Source organism: Hemitrygon akajei, chromosome 27, assembly GCF_048418815.1.
Source record: "Hemitrygon akajei chromosome 27, sHemAka1.3, whole genome shotgun sequence".
Taxonomy (NCBI): Eukaryota; Metazoa; Chordata; class Chondrichthyes; order Myliobatiformes; family Dasyatidae; genus Hemitrygon; species Hemitrygon akajei.
The window spans coordinates 40564511-40587789 of NC_133150.1; the positions used below are offsets into that span (position 1 = coordinate 40564511).

Genomic DNA, 23279 nt, shown 5'->3' on the forward strand with positions numbered 1-23279 from the left:
ACACAGAGATTGGGGGTGTAGTGGGCAGTGAGGAAGGTGATCATGGTTGGTGGAGGCATCTGCAACAGCTGGAAAAATGGCAGATGATATTTAATGCAGAGAAGTGTGAGGATTAGCACTTCAGTAGGACTGGCCAGGGTAGGTCTTACACAGGGAACGGTAGGGCACTGCGGAGTGTGGTAGAACAAAGGGAATACTAATCCATAATTTGTTGAAAGTGGTGTCACAGTTAGATAGGATTGTAAAGAAAGCTTTTGAAAAATTGCCTCTCATAAACCAATGTATTGATACTAGAGATGGGATGTTATGTTGAAGTTGTACAAGGTGTTGTTGAGGCCAAACTTGGAGTATCGTGTGCAGTTTTGGTCATCGATCTGCAGGAAAGATGTAAACAAGGTTGAAAGAGTGCAGAGAAAACTTATAAGAAGATGCCAGGTCTGGGGGACCTTAGTTAGATGGAAAGATTGAATAGCTTCGGACAGTATTCCTTAGAATATGGAAGACTTTTGACAGAGGTACACAAAATTATGAGGGGTATAGAGAGGGTAAATGTAAGCAAGCTTTTTCCACTGACGCTGGGTGGGACTTCAACCAGAGGTCAGTGGTTAATGGCAGAAGGTGAAAAGTTGAAGGGGAACATGAGGGGAAACTTCTTCACTCAGGGGATCATGAGAATGTGGAATGAGCTGCCAGCACAGGTGGTGCATGCAAGCTCGATTTCAATATTTAAGATAAGGTTGGATAGGTATATGGATAGTAGAGGCACCTGAATCCAGATCATTTCTGTGTGACTGCCCATAATGCCACTGTGTCTGGGGCAGCAGTGCAGGTCCTCCATCTCTGGTGGTGCTCAGGGTTTCCTTCATCATGTCAATAGCTTCCTCTCAATTTTCACTAGTGTTAGTCATGCAAGTGCCAGGTGGAGTCTCAGGAACAGCATTGCACTCAGATGCAGAAGGGTTCTTCTTTGCTGTGATGTGTTTGGTGTGGGTGAGCCTACCAAGAGCCAAATCAGAATGTCTTGAATCCAGCCAACTGGTCTCTCTAAGTCACTGAGGCACACGAGCCTCCAAGCCATAACAAGGTTGTGGTCCTCTTGGAGGCTAGATCATCTCTACAAATGTCAAAATGCTCTTGTCCCTCATTCTGAATTCCACAATATCCACCCTGACTCCCCTCTCTGACCAACCCCTCCTCAATCATAATTACTTCCAGGTATTTAAATATTAACAAAGAGATTATCATGTTCCAATTATATAGGGCTCTGGTAGGACTGTAACTGGACCATTTTGTATAGGTCTAGTTCATCCTGCATGAGGAAGGATACATTTACGGTCGATTGAGTACAGTGAAGTTTTCCCAGAAAGATTCTTGCAATTCTGAGGTTGTTATATAACGAGGGATTGTTGTATGAGGCTAATAGGAAATCTACTCTTTCACCTTTACAGGCAATTTCTGTGGAGCAAAGAATATAGAACATAGATCATATCAGGGTATAACACAGGGAAAGCCTCTTTGACTCACCCTGTCTGTGCTGACCATTATTCCAGTCTAACTAATCCCATCTGCCTGCACATGTTCTTACCTGTACATGTGTCTGTTTAAATACATTTTAAATGTTGCTATTGTATCTGCTTTCACCATGTCCTTTGGCACCATTTATACTCGCTGTGTATCAAAAAAATATCTCTCACATCCCCTTCAAAGGTTTCTACTGCACACCTTGAATGCAAGTCCTTCGGTATTTTATAATTTTACCCAGGGAATTATGACTATCTCCTCTGTCTATGCCTGTCATAAGTTTATTCTCTTCTAATAGGTCGCCCCTCAGGTTCTGACACTCCAAATTTGTCCAAACTCTCCATATAGCTATCACACTCTAATCCAGGCCAAACCATAGTTAACCTCTACAGCATCATCTCCGAAGCCTCCACATTCCTTCTAAAGTGTAGAGACCAAAACTACACACAATTACTCCAAATGTTGCCAAAGTTTTAAACAGTTGCCACATGAATTGCCAACTTTCATACTCAATGTTGTCAATGTTGCCATACACTGCCTTTAATACCCTGTTCACTTGCATTGTTACTTTCAGGAGCTGTGGACTTTCATGCCACGACCCCACTGTAGATCAGTGCTCCAAATGGTCCTACCAGTAACAACATAATTTTGTCTTGCATTTGACCTCCCAAACTGCAATACCTCATGCTTGGGTGATTTGAAGTCTATCTGTCTTTTCTCTGTCCAAACTCCCAGCTGATCTGTATCTTAAACACAAAGTACACTGCAGATGCTGTGGTCCTGACGAAGGGTCTCAGGCCCGAAACGTTGACTGCTCGTTTCCACAGATGCTGCCCGACCTGCTGACTTCCTCCAGCCTGTTTGTACGTGTTGATCTATATCTTGCTTCAACCACATTCCTCACTATCCACAGCTCCTACAATTTTGTCTTCTCTACAAAAGTACCTCTATCTCAATGCAAATCATTTATACCTATTACAAGCAACAGAGGTCCAGGCAATCTCATGTGGGGAAATGGAGAAGAGGGGAATGGGAGGGAAATTTTTATAATGGGAATTATAAGTAGATTTTCTTGCCATCGGTTGGAGGCTACCCAAACAGAATATATGGTGTTGCTGCTCCACACCCCGGGTGAGACAATAGATGAATAGTGATGTTAAATTGTGCTTAATGAAGCTTTCCGGATAAGTTTGGGAGCTATTAAGTGGCCATCTCCTGAATTAACACAGTGTTAAAATTGTATACTTGTCCTTGTATAGTCAGGGGGTTATTGCCGAACTCTGCAATAAAATATATATATATTTTGGATGTCTGGTGTTTATGCTCAGAAGCTCCTGGACCAGTCACTAGTATATTAACATTCAGATGTACTGTTCATTATGATGTGCTTCCATTGTAAGTTTACAATTCTTCATTGCTTTGTGGATCCAGAACTGGCTTGCCCACAGAAGGCAAAGAGTGGTTGCAGATGAGTCATATTCTGCATGATGGTCGGTCTACAGTGGGGTGCCTCAGGGATCTGTTCTGGGACCCTTACTCTTTGTGATTTTTATAAATGACCTGTATGAGGAAGTGGAGGGATGGGTTAGTAAGTTTGCTGATGACACAAAGGTTGGGGGTGTTGTGGATAGTGTGGAGGGCTGTCAGAGGTTACAGCGGGACTTTGATAGGATGCAAAAGTGGGCTGAGAAGTGGCAGATAGAGTTCAACCCAGTTAATTGTGAGGTGGTTCATTTTGGTAGGTCAAATATGATGGCAGAATATAGTATTAATGGTAAGACTCTTGGCAGTGTGGAGGATCAGAGGGATCTTGGAGTCAGAGTCCACAGGACGCTCAAAACAGCTGTGTAGGTTGACTCTGTGTTTAAGAAAGCATATGGTGTATTGGCCTTCATCAATCATGGATTTGAATTTAAGAGCCAAAAGGTAATGTTGCAGCTATATAGGACCCTGGTCAGACCCCACTTGGAGTACTGTGCTCAGTTCTGGTCGCCTCACTACAGGATGGATGTGGAAGCCATAGAAAGGGTGCAGAGGAGATTTACAAGGATGCTGCCTGGATTGGGGAGCATGCCCTGTGAGAATAGGTTGAGTGAACTCGGCCTTTTCTCCTTGAAATGACAGAAGATGAGAGGTGACCTAATAGATGTGTATAAGATGATGAGAGGCATTGATCGTGTGGATAGTCAGAGGCTTTTTCCCAGGACTGAAATGGTTGCCACAAGAGGACACAGGTTTATGGTGCTGGGGAGTAGGTGCAGAGGAGATGTCAGGGGTAAGTTTTTTACTCAGAGTGTGGGGAGTGCATGGAATGGGCTGCCAGCAACGGTGATGGAGGTGGATATGATAGGGTCTTTTAAGAGACTTTTGGATAAGTACATGGAGCTTAGTGAAATAGAGGGCTATAGGTAAGCCTAGTAATTTCTAAGGTAGGGACATGTTCGACACAACTTTGTGGGCCGAAGGGCCTGTATTATGCTGTAGGTTTTCTATGTTTCTAATAATCATCAAGAGCATGAGATGAAGAGTCCTTGAAAGTGAGTCCACAGGTTGTGGAAGCTGCTCAGTGTTGGGGTGAAAAAATGGATTGCAACTTCCACCCCCCCCGCACTCAACTTTACTCACTCAGTCTATAAATGAACAGGTTCCCAGTTATGTTCAATACTATACTTATGTTCTACGCAGAACCCTGGCCCGTGTGTGAGCTTTGAGACACCAAAGTACAACTTCCTATTTTTGCCCAGTCGGAAGACCAAGGAAAGCCTGGCTAGGCAGAACAAGTCTTGATTTTTGTGCAAGCCACAGGTAAGATCTCTGGAGTATCGCCATCTGAAGCGATTCCATGATAATCCCTCCCAATAAACACAGTACCCTTCTCTGAGGATAGTAACCTCATTGCAATTGAGTGGCTTGTGATTACCTGGGATCCCAAGAGCAATGTTGTCATCAGCTTTGTTCCTGGTTGGTCACCAGTGGCAGTATGGTGGATGGGGCACTTCCAGACGAAGAGCCAACAGTGGAGCCGGCAGAAGATGCTGACATTTCACAATGGAGGAAGGCTGCAGCAGAGACGGTTCACAGTTGTCCTGCACTCCACAGCACTGGACCCTGACACCAATCTGTCAGGGACTTGGTCTGTGTATCAGCCTCCCTACGTTAATCAAAGTTGTGCAAAGGAGTTTCTCCATAAAGGGAATAAGGAGAACATCATAATCAACTCGAGCGATTGCAGTATTTTTGTCACAGTCACCAATAACTCCTCAGTCAGATTGTTAATAGTTTTACTGACAGTAACTATACTTCACCATTTCGATCAGATAGTTATAATTCAATTTGATTCATCTGTTTAGTTCAACCAAGAGTGCCTCAGAGTCTAAGGCATTCAATTTCAGCAGTGCCTCATTGTGGTTTCACAACAGAACTTCCTGCTGTCTCCTTCTTCCTCTTTCAACTTCCACATCCTATTTGTCTCAGTCATTCATTTAGTTCTTAGAGCAAAGAGCTGAGCGACAGACAAGTGCTGCCCGGTCGGTCACTGTCAACAGAACAATGTGGATTCCGATTCTTCTCATCTGTTCCCTGCCCGGTGAGTGACCGCCAGCGCGGGACGTTACAGAGACCGGTAAATGCAGGAAATACTCAGCAGGTCAGGCTGTACCCGTGGAAATGAAACAGTGAAAGTTTCAGACCCAAGACCCTTTAACCCTGTTTCACGTCCCAGAGATTCAGCCTGACATACGAGGTATTTCCAGCACATTCTGTTTCTGTCTCAGATTTCCAGCATCTGCTGTTTACTTGTTGATTCGAATGATCTATGTTAATTTGGGTCTAGTGCATCGTTTCTGTAGCCAAGATGGCAAAGTACATGCAGATATGTAAAGACAGAAAATACTCCATAAATATGTTCAACAGTATTGGGGTGTGGAACCACAGACAAAATGCTGGAAGAACAGTATTGGTCCAGCAGCATCTATGGAGGCAAAAGGTGTTCGAGTTGTAAACCCTGCATTGGGGCTGGCTGGGGAGGTGGGTGGGGAGTTGTGGGTGTGCAGGAGGAGTGTAGAGAGCTGTGTACAAGTCCTGGTCTGGCACCAGTGTTGAGGGTAATCCTGGCAGAGTGTTGCTGCCTAGGGAACGGTTAATTTGTAAAAGTTTGCACTGTAAAATGCAAAGGCACCCTTTCCATTCACAAGGTATCATTTTAATGCTGCCTTTTGCTCACTAAAAGCAGCATAAGAATAATATGTGAAAAATAAGTTGTCTGTTTGTTAGCTGTTCCCATTATTGAAATGTCTTGTTCTTCAGTTCTGTGTGGGTTGAGGGCTAATCTTGCACTCAGAATCCATTTCCTTCTCAGTCTCTTCCTCTAACTGTGAACATTTGTTTTATCCATCAGCATCCAGTATTATTTATTTTCTTTTACCCATTTTTTTAAAAAGCTTGTTATGGACGCTCTCACTGCAGAGGCTCAGTGTCAGCATTTATTGTCTTCAAACATTGTTTTACTGAGTAATTCCAGGTGGGGATGTTTGTAGAGTTCAGTTAGGGAATTTGACAAATATTTTCCTTAAACATTCATTGCCCCACTTAAAAAAAAATGCTAGCAACATAGTAGCATTTGAGGTATGTGATTGATCGTGAAGTTCGATGATGTTCAGTGCTCATTGACAATGGAGACTCAAATGCCGGGTATATGGTGAAGCCAACATCAGATGGGGTGAAATTGACCAGGTGATTGACAGGAAGGAGGAAAGCTTTTCACTCCAGGGGTATTTGGATGGTTAGTGGGGCAAAAGGAATTGTAAGGAGATCAAATAGAACATAGAACAGTACTTCAGCCTATGATACTGTGCTGAACCAATTAAATTAGTAATTAAATGGCCAACTAAACTTATCCCTTCTGCCTGCATAATGTGAATATCCTTTCATTTTCTCCATATTTATGTCCCGATCTAAATGTCTTTTAAAAGTCCAGACACCCCAGCCCACTGATATCATCTGTTGACAGGCCCCCAACACCTGCTCAGTGACACTATGGCTTTAAGGACCAGTACTTGTCCTTACACCCAACTCCCAGTAGGCGAATCCGTGGCTTTGAGACCCAGTCCTCGCATATACAAAGCACAACCAGACAAATATATTTGTATATTGTCCAGACCCCTCAGTCCATTTTAAATCTTCCATCACCACAACTGAGCTACACTGCCCCCAGTAGCTCAGTGGCTCTAACGCCTCAACTCCGATGGCCGAAAAGCAAGAGACCTGCAGCTTGAGGCTGGAGTCCATCGGGTGCCACTAAAAGATCTGCAGTCGGCCACATCAGAACTTGTCTTTGCCCAGCGAAACCCTGGGAGGGCAGCTCTGGACACTGTGCTACACCACCCCCGATGAATCGCACAAGCTTTGTTCCCTCATTCGCAGCAGCTGCAAACAGACAACACCATGGTTTCAGGCCCAGTCCTTGTTACGACCAAAGAATTGGCCCCCTCCATCCGCCGCTGCTCATATCCAATAAATCAGCGAATCAAACTTATGGGGTACCAGATGAACAATGTCCAAAGTGGTCTTGCCATCACAAGAAAAATGACCATGAGGGCTACTCGCTATTTGACTGTAAGCCGCCATTAACTCAGGCAGCGGCACCTTGCGATGCTCCTTCATCATCCCCACCAGCGAGCAACTCACTGATGGTGCAGACCTGCAGTTCTTCAAGTTTTTAACATATAGCAGAATCTTGTGACCATTAGATGTACATTTAAGTTGTTACGTTCCCCAGTAACCGGGTGACTTACCAGCAAAGATAGAGAGGTCCGCTGAAGCCTGATGATACTATTTTCAAACGTTTTTATTTATAAAGGGGCACAAATGTATGGTTAATACAAAACATTCAGATCATATACATCGTCAAAACTCAATCTAAAGCACAGGTATAGTAATAATCAATCAAAAAGAAGCTCTATCATTGTCTAGGGGATACTGAGTCCAATGGAATATAAGAGTCACTCAAAGTCTGCAGGCTTCCCCGTTTCGGGAACCGCTGGCATTTCACGTGTTGGAGAGAGAGAGAAGGAACACTTGCCCGTCGTCTTTGCGAAGCAAATCCCTTTTGTTAGTTAAAACGGTTTTTCCTTTGGTTCCAGCCACAGACTCCCAATCCGGAATCTAACGCACGTGGCTTCCTTCAGAATGGCTTCCCGCTCCGACGGGAAGCGCTATCGTGTCTTCTTCGTGTGTCTCCTTGGAGCGTCTGAGGCCCCGCCTTGGCAGACCACCTTTTATCTGGACTGGCAGGGTTGTAGATGTCAATCAGTGTGGGGGTGAGGCAATCTTTCCCCCATCACCCATCTCACATTGCCCTGAGGGTTTGCACGTAGTCCAGTTCCTTATTCCACAAAGGTGTCTCCCAAGACAATGGCTATGTCCAAGGCTTTTGTCTGGCTGAGCGGCCAGCCCACATTCCAAACTGTAAGGCTCTCTCTCTCTCTCTTGCGATTCTCACAAAGGAGGGGGCTGGGGTCATGACAAAGTACAACAGTAGCACCTTCTGTTCACCCCATAGAAGCTACTGCGATCAGCTGCACCACCATCTTGCTAGAAGCTGGCAATCTTCTGCATTCTAAAGAATACAGTCCTAACCTGAGGACTCTTTCCCTATAACTCAGGTCCTCCAGACCTGGCAACAGCCTTGTAAATTTTCTCGGCAATCTTTCAACCTTGTTTACATCTTTTCTGCAGATAGGTGACCAAAGCTGCACACAATACTCTAAATTAGGCCTTAACTTCAACATAACCTAACTTCAACATCTTCTGTACTCATTGATTTATGAAGGCCAATGTGCTAAAAGCTTTCTTTACAAACTTATCTACCTGTGACACAACTTTCAACAAATTATGTACCTGTATTCCCAGATCCCTTTGTTCTGCCACACTCTCATTGCCCTACCAATCACTGTGGAAAACCTACCCTGGTTGGTCCTACTGAAGTGCAAATCATTGCACTTCTGTATTAAATTCCATCTGCCATTTTTCAGCCCATTTTTCCTGCTTATGCAGATCCCTCTGCAAGCCCCGATAGCTTTCCTCACTATCCACTACACCCCCAATCTTGGTGTCGTCCACAAATTTGCTGATCCAGTTAACCATGTTATCATGCGGATTATTGATACAGATGACAAACAACAAAGGACCCAGCATCCATCCCTGCTGGGCACCTTCAATCCCAGAATAATTTTTGTGAATCTCCTTTGAACTCTCTCAAATGTCACCCCATCCTTTCTTAGATGAGGGGCCCAAAACTGCTCACAATATTCACAGTGCTTTATAAAGCCTCAACTTTACATCCTTTTACATCCTTGCTTCTATATTCCAGTCCTCTCAAAATGAATGCTAACATCGCATAGGCCTTCCTCACCACCAATTGAACCTGCAAATTAACCTTTAGGGAATCATGAACAAGGACTCCCAAGTCCCTTTGTGCCTCAGATCTCTAATTGGTCTCAATTTAGAAAGTAGTCTATCCTTTAATTTCTTCTAACAAAGTGCAAGATCATACACTTCCTCACACTGTATTCCATCTGCCACTTCTTTTCCCATTCTCCTAAACAGCTTAAGCCCATCTGTAGACTCTCTACTTCCTCTAAACTACCTACCCCTCCACCTATCTTTGTATCATTCATAAAGTTTGAAATAAAGCCCAAACTATTGACATATAAAGTAAAAAGAAGTGGTTCCAACACAGACCCTTATGGAACACCATTAGTCATCTTTCATTGGCTCCACTGTTGAGGTCTTGTTTAGATTGCTGTTTGTCTGGAACCTCCCCCTTGAACTTTCTGTCATGGCAGATCCTACCAGAATGTAAGCTCCAGATGGCTTCACTCCCAGGATGTCAGGAACTCACAAACCTCTCCACCACCACAAAGGAATGATCCGCAGAGAAGTGAGGAAGCGGTACCATTCTGAAGTTGACTTCCTGAAGGGTTGGTACAGGTAGAAATCTTCACCACAATAAACAGAGCCTGGAAGGTGTATTTGAAGAGCCAACACCTGTCGGGCAAAGGACCCAGTGTTAGATGAAGGACCAGTACAGATGGCACTTTTTCAACAGCACAGAAAGAAGGGCTGAATGGCCTCTTATGTTGTAAATTCTATGATACTGCTGCAGGGAAACAGAAGTGGAACTGAATATTTTATTTTTATTGACAGAAAGTTCTGGTCACATTTGTCAGTCTCCATTTTTGCTTAGTTATAAAACCAGAATGTAAAACCCTAGTGTAATTTTTGGGGTTCAACACTTTCTGCATATATAGTACTTTCATTCACCCTCAAAGTACCCCCACCCACCCACCAAGAAGGAGACTTGTGTCTCTTGTCTCCCTCAGTGTGTGGTCTCTCACCATTCAGGGGAACATGCACACTGAATGTCCTTGGAAAAGTTGGGATCTGAGGAAGAAGCTGAGTAGAAATCTTGAGAGATATGTTAGAAGCCATGCACTGCAGATGAAACTGTTCCACAGGTAAGGGCATAGGCCAAATATTGGTGGCTGGGATATGGCCAAGATACTCTGCCAATCCACCTATCTACTGACCACAAACAAAAGTGAATGGGGTCAGTGACAGTCGTGAATGCCTAAACACAGGTTGGGCCATCCAACGGGATCTTAGTAAAGCAATGAATGTTGACCAGGACAGCTAGAATATTCACTGTGAATACAAAAAAGATTTTGATGATACAAAGGTCTGTGGATGCCAGAACTTGGAATAACAAACTATCAGCTGGAGGAACTCAGTGGTTAGGAATTCAGTATCTGTCAAGAGATGGGATGACTGAGGTTATTGTCCTGACAAAGGTTTTCAACATGAAACTTCAACAGATTTATTCTCTCACATATTTTGACTCACTACTGAGTTCCTCCAGTGTTTTGTGATTTGCTCCAGAAGGTTGTTTGCTAAGCAATTTTTTTGTTCATTCAAGAAATTTCAATTGATTGAAAATTTTCGAGAGATTGAAAAGATTCAAAGACATTTTCAACCTCTCATTGCTGCAGTTGCAACTTGCCACTTGCTTCAAAAGGGCAACAATTATACCAGTGCCCATGAAGAGCAGTGTGAGCTGCCTTAACGATTATTGTCCAGTCACACTCACATCTACATTGTCAAGAACTTTGAGAGGTTGGTCATAGCTAGAATCCACCCCGACTCAACGAGGACCTCAACCCATTGCAATTTGCCTGTTGCTACAATTGGTCTATAGCAGACATGATCTCATTGGCTCTCCACGAGGCTTGGATTACTTGGGCAATACCAATAGCTGCGTCAGGATGCTGTTTATTGACTATAGCTCAGTAATTAATACCATCATTCCTGTAGTCCTAATTGAGGAGCTATAGAACTAGGGCCTCTGTACCTCCCTCTGCAACCAGAAGACCACAATCTCAGCAGATTGGAAATAACATTTCCATGTCACTGACATTCAACATGGGTGCACCTCAGGAACGAGTGCTCAGTTCCCTGTTCTACTCTCTTTATACCATGGATAGTGGCTAGGCACAGCTTAGATGTCATCTATAAATCTGCTGGTGATACAACCACTATTGGCAGAATATCAGATCATGGCAAGAGGGCGTACAGGAGTAAGATGTACCAGCATGTTGAGTGGTGTCGTAGCAACAGCAACAATCTTGCACTCAACGTCAGTAAAGCCAAAGAACTGATAGTGACGTTAGAAAAAGTAAGACCAGGGTACACACATCAGTCCTCATGGAGGGATGAGAAGTGAAGTCAAGTCAAGTTGCTTTTTATTGTTGTTTTGACCATAACTGCTGGTACACTACACAGTAAAGCACAGTTTTTACACAGTTTCTCAGGACCATGGTGCTACATGAACAATACAAAAACTACACTGAACTATGTAAACCAACAGAAAAACTACACTAGACTACAGACCCTACCCAGGACTGCATAAAGTACACAGAACAGTGCAAACATTACAATAAATTATAAACAAGACAACAGGCACAGCAGAGGGCAGTAGGTTGGTAGTCCGATGGCTTGGGGGAAAATCTGTTGCATAACTAATCAGCTGAATGACAGTGCCCGGGATTCCATCCGTCCCTGTACTCCTGAGCTGAGTATTTCGTTGCCACAGATGTAGTCCAATTTAATGTCCATTGGAGAGCAGAATGGATGGGAGATCTGGCCGGCTCGGGCTTGCTTTTGTCCTGACACGGACTCCTGCCCGCTTGCCTCGCTTCCGCTTCCTCGCATGCCACTTATGCTGTCCCCACCTCCTGCCACCAGCATGCAGCGACTCAGAGGACTGCAGGCCTGATTCCCTCAGCAAGTGGATATTAGAGAGGAGAATGGACGGGAGATCTGGCCGGCTCGGGCTTGCTTTTCTCCTGGCACGGACTCCCGGCCACTTGCCTCGCTTCCAGTTCCTCGCACACCGCCTACGACGTCCCCAACTCCGGTTACTGGCATCAGGCGACTCCGAGGACTGCAGGCCCGATTCCCTCAGCAAGCCGAGGTCGCACAATCTACCCAGCAGATTTTCATGAAGATTTGTTTTTGGGCGAACTCTGTATTGTAGCAGTAACTGGCGCTGATAGATAGTCACTCTGTTATCCATTGCCCTAAACCCTAATTGTGCCTTAAAATTAAATTTTAATTTAAGATTAAATTAAAAAAAAACTAAAGTAGCACCAGATCTGAAAGGCTGCTGCTGCTGTGTGCCCCGCCGCCTACAGAGAGTGATCAATTTAAAGTTCCTGGGTGTTAATATCTCTCAGGACCTAACTTGATCCCAACATATCAATGCAGCTATAAAAAAAGCAAAACAGCAGCTACATTTCATTAGGATTTTAAGGAGGTTTGGTATGTTGACTAAAACGCTGGGAAATTTCTACAGATGTATCATGGAGAGCATTCTGTCAGGCAGCATCACTGTTTGGTATGGGGTGGAGAGCGGCTGAAGGATGTTTTCAGTTTTTGCACTACTTAATACACACACACACAACTGTATTATTTCGTCACTTATTTTTATTTCTGTTTCTTCACTACATATTTAATCTAACTATTCAAGATATATAATTACTGCAATTCACAGTTTTATGTTTCCATATTACCCTGCATTGGATTGTACTACTGCCACAAGTTAACAAGTTTCACAAAATGTGCTTTTGATATTAAACCTGATTCTGATTTACGGAAGCATGTTCTCCTCAGTTTCAGGTGCATTGCGGGCAGAGAAATATGTAAGAGGAGTTGTGGGAGGAGCGATCACAATCGATTGTCACTATGAAGAAAAGTACCGCTCACAAACAAAGTATTGGTGCGATGGAGGGATTGAACAATGTTCAATTTTAGTGGAAACAAATGGGCAACACGGACGGTTGGGACGAATGTCAATCACAGATAACCTGAAACAGAGAATATTTACTGTTACTATGGAGGATCTTCACTCTAGAGATACAGGATGGTACAGCTGTGGAATTATAACACGAGGCCGTCATCTGAGATTTAGTGTACATCTAGAAGTATCTGATGGTAGGTTACTCGGTGATTGATTTTATGTCTCCTCTGAAATATCTGATCCAAGTTTTTTCTGGGGATGGTCAGGGTGGCATCGATATCCCAAGGCTCCGTAGCAGTTACAGTTTCCTACAAGGAATGGGCTAGAGTTTGGAAACCACATGTATGTTGTTCTCACCCAATTCAATGTCCCATGCATATCTAAAAGTAACTGACGGTGCAGTTATCAGGGATTGACTTGCTGTCCCCATTGAAATATCTGATCTGTGTCTTCACTGCGAAGGGTCAGAACATCTCTCATATTCTGAGGGTCCACAGCAGTGCTGAGTCCTGAGGGGAGTGGGCAGGTGTTGGGGAAACCCCACTCATTGCTCTCACCCATTGCAGTGTCAGACCCACTGAATAAACACCGATTTCCAGTGGGAAGCTCAGCACAATTTTCCTGCCTCTGAACTGTATGAAATGCCAGTCTGTCAGAGGTTTGCATTCAGACTGAAACTAATAATTCGACCATAACAGATCAGAAAGAAACTTGTTGCTCATTGGATTATTACCCGAAAACCATAATAAGGGAATCATTTCCCAGAGCTCAACAGATTGCATACAATTCTTCTAAAGCAGGCCAGTCCAATCCCTGGCCTATCTCAGAGATCAAACAGTCCCTCCCAAGCCCCCCCTCCACTTGTATCCCCGTAAGTGTGCACTGAACCCCCACCCCCAAAACCCACTGAGCATCCACTCCGAAGCTTCCAGCCTCTTCATCCACCCATTACTGGTGGGAATCAGATTAAATGAAATCTGATGGGATCTGGTCCCATCAGAATCCTTTTGTTTTCCTTTATCCATCTTGCCCGTTTACTCCTTGTCATTTCCCTCCACTGCCCTTGTGCCCATACCTTCTTCTTTTATTCCATGGTCTATTGTCCTCTCCACTCAAATTCCTTCAATTTTAACCCTTTGCCTCATCCACCTATCACGTCCCAATTTATCACACTATTCTCTTGCCCCATCCCAACTTCCTACCTTCCTCCTCTCACCTGGATTCACCTGTCAGCTTATGCTCCTGCCCCTCTCCCCACCCTTTTATTCAGTCCTCTCCCCTCATTCGTTCCAGTGGTGGTGAATGGTCTCAACCAGAAACGTCACACGTGTATTTTCCTCCAGAGATGTTGGTGATCATCCAGCTCCTTTGTGTGGACATCCACCTTCCTGAGATTTCTGGGCTTCACCCACCAACTCCATGCAAACAGCAGCACCAAGAGATTCCCTTGCTGTTGCAGATCACAGAAGCCGAACACTTTCTCCCAAAACCCTCCAAACATGTGACAGATATCTGACCATCAGAGCAAATATTGGCAATCTCACTGGCAGAAAGTGGTGTAGCAGCTAAACAAATAGTTTATCACTTTTGTCATTTTTCATTGGCTAAGTATTAGCACATTACTCATGTGATGTAACTGCTTTAATTACCAATAATTCATCACTATCAAAGGAATTTTCTTTATTTCATTTATAAAAGTAATGGATTTTTCAGAAGCACTATATTTCATTTTATTTTATTCCTTTGTATTACATCCTTTAGCATTAATTTCCCTTCAGCATAATTTCTCAGCTCTTTACTTAGATTGATTAATATTTGTATGTTTTTTGTACTCTAAAATAAGCAGAAATCTTTGAACTAAGACTGCTCACACTGAAGTGGATCATTTCACATTTGTCTACAGAATGATTCATCTGCCATTCATTTGCTAATTCTCTGAACCAGTTCAAATCATGCTTAAGAAACTCCTCATAGTACACATTGTCACCCAGCTTTGTGCCCTCTGTAAACTTAATATATTGCATTTAATTCCCCTAGACGATGTTATTAATATACAATAAGTTGAGTTGGGTTTCTAGCGCAGAATACAACAGTTTCCCTCTATAAACTCACTGCCAGTTAAAAGCAGAGCTCTTCACTCCTGTGTTTGATTTCTGTCTGCCAACTGATTCTCAATCCATATCACCAGCATTAATCTTATATGCTAATCCATTGTGTAGGACCTTATCAAATGCTTTCTGGAAATCCAAACACACAGCGTCGACGGACTTGCAGTCATTAATCTGCAAGCTATCTTTTCTTCTAGTTGCACAGGGAAGCTGTTGGAACTGGATTTTATCTCTTATCTTTACAGAATCTAGATACGTTTCTAAAACTACTGTATCAGAATCAATGTGGACTTCAGCTTCTGAAACTCCTGTAACAAATTCAATGAGGACTTCACATTCTGAAACTTTGGTATTGGATTCAACGAGGAGGTCACGTTCTGAAACTTCTGTAACAAAATCAATGAGGACTTCACATTCTGAAACTCCTGTAATGGATTCAAAGAGGACTTCACCTTCTGAAACTTCTGTAACAGATTCAATGAGGACTTCACATTCTGAAACTTCAGAAATAAGATTCAATTATACTCTAAGGAAGAGCATACAATCCATTTCTGACAAAAGGTACAATGTTCTCATTTGTCAACATTTTGATTGACGCTACTGCTATATGAGATATGTGATGTTATTGGGGGTGCTGGCTTACGGAGGGTGGGGAATGGGAGGGGTAGGAAGTGGGTGGTGCACCCACTTTTCTTCACTGGCATTGTACCTGTGAGAGTATTGACTTCAATCATACTGAAATAATGGGAGAGGCATATACACTACTCTTTCTCACACATTTCAAACCTGAGGCTCCAAGGTAAATATTCTATGCTGATTTAAACATGAAAGTTGGAAGTGTTATTTTAGAATCTCACTTATCAAAATGGAAACAGTACTGGATTTGCATCTGGCTGCTTTGCTTGTTGTTGAGAAATAAGAACAGATTCCTCCATTTGCCACCCCTCAGAGGATGGATTTGTCAAATCTTGGCAATGCTGCTTTGCCCTGCCATGACCGACACAGATGTGACTCTGATGGCAAATTTCATGGTCGGTTAAGGTATCAATGCTGGTCACTGCATCTGCAGGAAAGGTGTTCCCGGAGAGTGGGCATTGGTGAAGTCAGTATTACTGCCCTGGACTACACAGTATTAAAATATTGAATATATGTTAAAGTAAAAAGACGATCTGGCTCAGGCAGTCCAATAGTAGATGACACCCTAGAATCTTTTGTTTGCCTCCCTATTTTGTCTTGGTATGCCTAAAGGCCTTTGCCCCCAGACATAAACAGAATGTTGCCATGCAAGTTGATAGGGTGGTTAACAAAGAACATTGTGTGTCAGCTTTCATTAGATGTGGGATTGAATTTAAGAGGCTTGAGGTAATTTGCAACTCTATAAAACTCTGGTTCGTCCACGCTTGGACTTTTGTGTTCAGTTTAGTCACCTCAATATAAGAAAAATATAAAAGCTTTAGAAGAGATTTACCAGGATGCTGCCTGGTATAGACAACATATTTTATGAGGATGAGATGAGTGATCTAGGGATTTTCTCATTGGACAAAAAGAGGTTAAGAGGTGACTTGATAGAGGTGTATAAGATGATAGGAGGCATTAGTAGATTGAACAACCAGTACTTTTTTTCCTTGGATTTTTTCCACAAGCAATGTTCCCACTTTCGTTGATTCAACATCTCATGTTCTTGATATTTACAGCTTATATATTTATTATTATTTCTTTCTTTATGTGTTTGCACAGTTTGCTGTCTTCTACACCCTTGTAGAACACCCAAGTTTGGAGGTCTCTTATTGATTCTGTTATGGTTATTATTCTATAGATTTATTGATTATGCCACAAGAAAAATGAATCTCAGTGTTGTATATCATGAGGTATATGTTTACATTGAACTTTGAACTTTAATATAAGTGGACATAGTGTTAGGTCTAGGGGAAAGTATAGGTGGGTTGTCAGAGGTAGGTCTTTTACACAGAGAGTGGCAAGTGCTTGGAACGTGCTGCTGGGGTACGGTAGAGACAAGTAAGTTTGAGAGATTTAAGGTTGGCACATGAGGAAAGAAATGTGAAGAGCTATGTGGGAGGGAAGGGTTAGGTTATAATTGGAATAGGTTAAAGGGCCAGCACAACATGATGGGCCAAAGAGCCTTTACTTTGCTGCACTCTTCTAATTTCTATCTGCTTTTCCCTTACATATTTGATTTTCTTCTTATTTGTTTACTTCTCTATTACCATCATAAAATGAATTTTATGTTGCTCACTTCATCTTAACCTCCCTACATGTTCTTGTTGATTTACCCTCTAAATCTGGGGATCACATCTAGGGGTCCATGGACCCTTGCTTAATGGTATTGACCCATGGCATAAAAAGGGTTGGAACTCCTGCTCTAAATGCTCAAATTTGCAAATTCCCTTCATGGACTCTTTAGTTATTGTGTTATGAGTGAGCCGCTTATATATTGTTGATCTTGATTCCTCTGTCCCCACACTGTATTTATTTATTTATTCTATTTACTGAGAAACAGATTGGTACAGGCCCTTTTGGTCCTTTATGTTGTACCACCCAGCAACCCCCAATTTAACCCGAGCCTAATCACAGGACAACTTACAAAGACCAATTAACTAACCAACTGATACATCTTAGGACTCTGGGAGGAAAGCAGAGCACCGAGGGAAAACTCATGCATTCCACAGGGAGGACACAGAGATCCCACACAAAATTCATCAGAATTGAACTCTGATGGCCCAAGCTTAATAGCATCGTGGTAACCACTACACTGCATGGTGCCCAAGGAATACAGAGATCTTTTGAGATCCTCCCCTCAAATACTTATATGAATTATTTTTTGGTTAACCCAGTTTGTCTGCATTCACCCCCCCCCCCTCCCAACTCCCTTCTTCAATCAGTTATGGATCACTTATCAGCTTTCATACGGAATCTTCAAGGGTTCATTGTCGAACTTCCAAAGAGCTGTGTCCTCTTTCAGCAAGATTGCCTATATTTGTCACATGTACATTGAAACAAACATTGAAATGCTGTCAGACCTGCACATGAAGGAACCTCCCAATCTCCACCTGACTAATAGAATTCACCAGCCACTCATTCTAGACTCGTTACCTGCAGCCTATTTAATCCCAGTTCGCATCCACAGACCTTGTTCTCTCATCAAACCAGTTGGCCTCAACAAGGTGTTCGTAGCCTTCACTCCCCCTGCCTAAAGTTTACCTTGTTGCTGGTCGTGTTTATTTTCTGCTCTTTCTTGTTTTGTGGCACCTCATGCTATTTTGCAGTCTATTAGTAGAGAAGCATTTACTGCTAAATTGTCTCTGCTGCTCGATTTTGGTCAAGCCTCCCCTACATTTCCTGACAAATGCATCATTTTGCACAGATGCCTTGTGCAGGAAGGCACAGAGTCGACTGTACTTCCTTAGAAGGTTGGCGTCATTCAATGTCTGTAGTGAGATGCTGAAGATGTTCTATAGGTCAGTTGTGGAGAGCGCCCTCTTCTTTGTGGTGGCGTGTTGGGGAGGCAGCATTAAGAAGAGGGACGCCTCACGTCTTAATAAGCTGGTAAGGAAGGCGGGCTCTGTCGTGGGCAAAGTACTGGAGAGTATAACATCGGTAGCTGAGCGAAGGGCGCTGAGTAGGCCACGGTCAATTATGGAAAACCCTGAACATCCTCTACATAGCACCATCCAGAGACAGAGAAGCAGTTTCAGCGACAGGTTGCTATTGATGCAATGCTCCTCAGACAGGATGAAGAGGTCAATACTCCCCAATGCCATTAGGCTTTACAATTCAACCGCCAGGAGTAAGATATGTTAAAGTGCCGGGGTTGATTGTATTTAATGTATTTAAGTAAACTACTTAAGAACTTTTTAAAAGCTATTATTAATGCTTTTTGAGAGAGTGATTTAGATGCATATCATATTTTTACTGAGTTAAGTATTGTATGTAATTAGTTTTGCTACAACAAGTGTATGGGACATTGGAAAAAATGTTGAATTTCCCCATGGGGATGAATAAAGTATCTATCTATCTATCTATCTAAATCAAATCAGCAAAGATTGTGCTGGGCAGTCTGCTAGTGTTGCTATTCTTCCATTGCCAACATAGCATGCCCTCATGCGACTATCTCTCACCCATATGTCTTTGGAATGTGGGAGGACACCGGAGCACCCAGAGGAACCCCACGCAGTCTCAGGGAGAATGGTCAAAACTCCTTACAGACAGTGGCAGGAATTGATCCCAGTGGTACAGCTGACTGTTATAAATCATTGTACCATTTCAATGATATTACATTATCCTAGGCTCATCGTTACACAACCTCATTATTTCCTTCCCTGCCATTTCTAAATCTATCTTAATTATCTACTGTTGCATCATACAGTATCTACATCATATTCCCCAATTATGTCTCCAAGTGATGATCATAAGTTAACTTCCCTCCCTCAGTCCAGCATGAGATTATTCTCCCAGCTGAACTATCCTGGCCTTGCTGCTTTTATTGCTCAACTTCACTCATTTCACAGAGGAACCAGGAGGTAAATATTTGAAATGCAAAGGTGTCTCCTCACCTGCCACTGATTCTGTATCTCTTCCCCTTTGTTCAGTTACATGATATGGAAAGTGGGACGTTGGGTCCTCTTTGCTCTGCTGGGGATCTGGACTATCACTGTCACATGGTTCACGAGAGACAAAAAGGTAAGTCCAGGTCAGTAGATGCTCCCGATGGTTTCCGTGAATTGGAATGCAAAACATTGAACATTACAGCACAGTACATGCCCTTTGACCCACCATGTTGGGCCGACCTCTTAACCCACTCTAGGTTCAATCTAACCTTTCTCTCCTATATAGCCTTCAACTTTTCTGTGATCCATGCATCTTTGTAAGAGTTTCTAATGTCGCTAATGTATCTGCCTCCACCACCAACCCTGGCAGGATGCTTCATGCACCCAGAGCTCTCTGTGTAAAGAACTTAACTCTGACATTCCCTCAATGTATTTCTCTAATTACCTTGAATTGTTCCCCCTCGTATTAGACTTTTCTGCTCTTCAAAAATACCTCAGGCTAGGCAAGCAATATACGACTCTTGTACACCTCGATCAATGTAAAGTACTTGCCATCCTCCTTCACTCCAAATTCATTCAACTATGCTGGCTATTTAAAGGTAAAAATCATTCACAAATAAACTTTAAACCTCTTGTCAAAACAACGTTACATGAAAATGATATACTGTAAGCAGGTTTCCGCACACTGTCCATGCGTAGAATAAAGTCCAGTACCTGACAAGAAAATACGAGGGGTGATTTATAAGTTCGTGGACTAAGATAGGAGTCAATTTTAGAAAACCTAGCACATTTATTTTTCAACATAGTCCCCTCCTACATTTATGCACTTAGTCCAGCGGTCGTGAAGCATACAGATCTTGGACCTCCGGAAAATGTCCACAGCAGGGATGATTGATAACTTTGTGGCCTAAGGTAGAAGAATATGAGTTATACAGCTCTCGTTACATGCACATGCTGTTCAAATCTTTGAGTAATTATGCAGAAAGTTTGAAGTTAATAACTCATCAGTTAATAACTCATCAGGGGTGTTTGATAACTTTGTGGCCTAAGGCAGAAGGAGATGAGTTATTCAAACTTTCTGCATAATCACTCAAAGAGCTGACCTGCATGTGCATGTAATGTGAGCTATATAGCTCATCTCCTTCTACCATAGGCCACAAACTTATCAATCACCCCTCGTATATTGGACACCGTGTTTCAGACAGAATTCTGTTGTGAGGTGCTCCCATGAAATGTAAACCAAATCAGCATCCACATTATTGTCCAATGCACAAGCACGTGTACGCATCAGTGCAGTGAATGCAATGTCACAGGTGCATAGAATCAGACAGTACTGCATGGTTCCCTATGTCAATCAATCTGATAATTTCACTTTTGCTTTCACAGAGATCTGATCAATCAGATCCTCATCGCCTGGTCTATGAGAAAAAGAGAAGGATCCCAGATTAAACCAACGTGGGGAGTTTTGCACCAGGATCATTTATTATTCATCCCGTTTTGTGGAACTTTTAAACAGAATCTCTTGTCATTAAATCATTGAATTGCATTGCTGAAGGTTAAATCAAACAAAATAATCTTGTCGAGCTTCAAGGAAGTGGCCTTGTTTAATCGAAATCCACTTGCAACGCTTCACCCACACTGATCTTAATATTATGACATTGTCTCTTGATTTCCTGCATGAACCCAGCATTTTTAAGCTTTGTATGATCATGAACTACTCAAAACTCTTTTATCATGTTAATATCTGTTCTCGGGCTTCCATCCAGGTACAGGAATCGATTATAACCAATGTTCGATGACAAGCTTTGCCATCTTCTTCAGGGATTTTTTTTCATCATCCTTGAAGAAGATGACAGATTTTGTCATCAAAACGTCAGCTGTAAGTGATACCTGTACCTGATTGAAGCCCAAGAAATTTTATTCGTCATATGTGCTGGGAAAACAAGAGATCCTTTTTCATGTTAAAATCTGTTCTGTAGATTCAAATTACTGTCTTCCTTTTGTTCATTTCAACAAACAATTCCTAATACATTAATGAAAATGCTTCTTCATTAAATTTTGTTTTCACAGAAAAATATATCATTTGTTCTGTTTAGAATATAATTTCACTCATAAATTCAGGGTACTAGATTTTCCTTAATGTGTCAGTGGTTAGAATCTATTTGGAGAGGGGATCAAATAATCTTTAGATCATGACATCCCAATGGAATGATGTTATTGAAAAATATTGACCTGAAATATTAGCCTTGTTATTCTCCTTGTCTCGGCCCGAAACGTTGACAGCGCTTCTCCCTATAGATGCTGCCTGGCCTGCTGTGTTCCACCAGCATTTTGTGTGTGTTGTTGTCAAGAATATCAGGATACTTTTGCTGTAGTCAATCATCGGCTTTTGGTTTTGATAATGTTCAGTGAGAGATAGTGGTTGTGACAGCATTCAGGCAGATTTTCAATCTTCATCCAATATGCTGATTCTCTACACACAAATGCTGGAGGAACTCAGTAAATCAGGTTGCATCTATGGAAAGGAGTAAATAGTTCAATATTTCAGGCCTAGATCCTTGATTGAGCCCAGTTTCCAGTCAGGGACCCCTCCTCAGATGTAGATTAAAAGTGGAAGAGTGTCAGTTGAGAAGCAGATCTGCTCCAAGGAATGATGTGTAGGATGAAGGACAACGCAGTTCATTCCCAGGTTATGAACACCTGACTTATGGACACTTCAACATATGAACAAGCCTCTGTAATGGTACTTAATTCAAAAGTCCATTGTATGTCCATATGTTTACATATGACATGAACATTGTCGGTGTTGTGGATGGTATAGAGGGGGGTACTTGCACTGTTTGCCTTCCTTTACAGATTGGTAATTTGTCAGTCTTTGTGTGTAGTTTTGATTGATTATATTGTATTTGTAAGGCTCTCAGTAATATTAACTGTTAACTGCTAATTATATAATGGCTTCTCTGTAATACTAACTATGAGGTAATGTTTTCTGTAGCTGAAATGCTTGGGTTATAACTACTGCTATCAGGGGGGACTAGCCAATGGGAGTCTTGTTATTCTATCTGTATGTATGGGAACCGGGGTTGGTGCGTGGGAAGTTCGGCGAGGAGAAGCGAAGAGGGAGGATGTGCGGGAAGTGCTGTGGTAGACCACCGCGGGTTGGTCCCTGTCCAAGGGTCGTGGAGTTTGGAGGAAATCGAATGGTGGACCGAGGATATTGCGTGAGCTCCAACGTGTGCACAAGCTGTATAATCTCTATTCTTGGCGCCTTTTTATTTTATATTTTTGTTTCTCTACTAACCCCATAGTTACAGTAAAATTTATAAAGTGTAATTGTTCAAATTAATATTGTGTACTGCCTGATATTTTATGTTGTGGGTTTGTACCGGGGTGCACTACACAGCATCTACGCAAACGTGAGACACAGTTTGGCGGGTGGACGGTGGTTTCCCCTAGACAAATGTGGGTTGATAGAACTGAGTGTTACATTTGCCGGGTGCTCGTCTGGTGATTGAATTCTGTACATGTTGTGTGGCCACTTGGCTCAAAGTACAGTTGCGATGGCGACAGCTACATTTCCGTGATGGCGTGCAGCTGTGAGGGTGGCAGAGAGCAAAGCGTGCATGTTGAGGGGGGTGGAGACTAGGGTATCAGATGAAGTGTTACTTCAAGGTTTGAGTGGGGTTAAAGCTGTTGGCAAAGTGGAGATTGTATCGCGGAACTTTGATTTTG

General features: G+C 42.6%; 1 protein-coding gene across 1 annotated transcript; it reads left to right on the forward strand.

The window, feature by feature from the left end:
* The first annotated feature begins 4990 nt into the window (after positions 1–4990).
* On the forward strand, positions 4991–22877 carry LOC140717040 (uncharacterized). Its single transcript, XM_073030225.1, has 5 exons — positions 4991–5107; positions 12748–13068; positions 15228–15543; positions 19590–19680; positions 20934–22877. Exons 1-5 carry the CDS (start codon positions 5071–5073, stop codon positions 20994–20996), a joined length of 828 nt encoding a protein of 275 aa, XP_072886326.1. The 5' UTR covers positions 4991–5070; the 3' UTR covers positions 20997–22877.
* The last annotated feature ends 402 nt before the right edge of the window (positions 22878–23279 follow it).

Bases quoted from the DNA above. Each gene is read 5' to 3' on its own strand.
- LOC140717040 (XM_073030225.1), top strand. From the start codon at position 5,071: ATGTGGATTCCGATTCTTCTCATCTGTTCCCTGCCCG. The intron at 13,069-15,227 runs GTAGGTTACTCG...TTATCTTTACAG, and splicing joins ACATCTAGAAGTATCTGATG to AATCTAGATACGTTTCTAAA. The intron at 19,681-20,933 runs GTAAGTCCAGGT...TTGCTTTCACAG, and splicing joins GGTTCACGAGAGACAAAAAG to AGATCTGATCAATCAGATCC.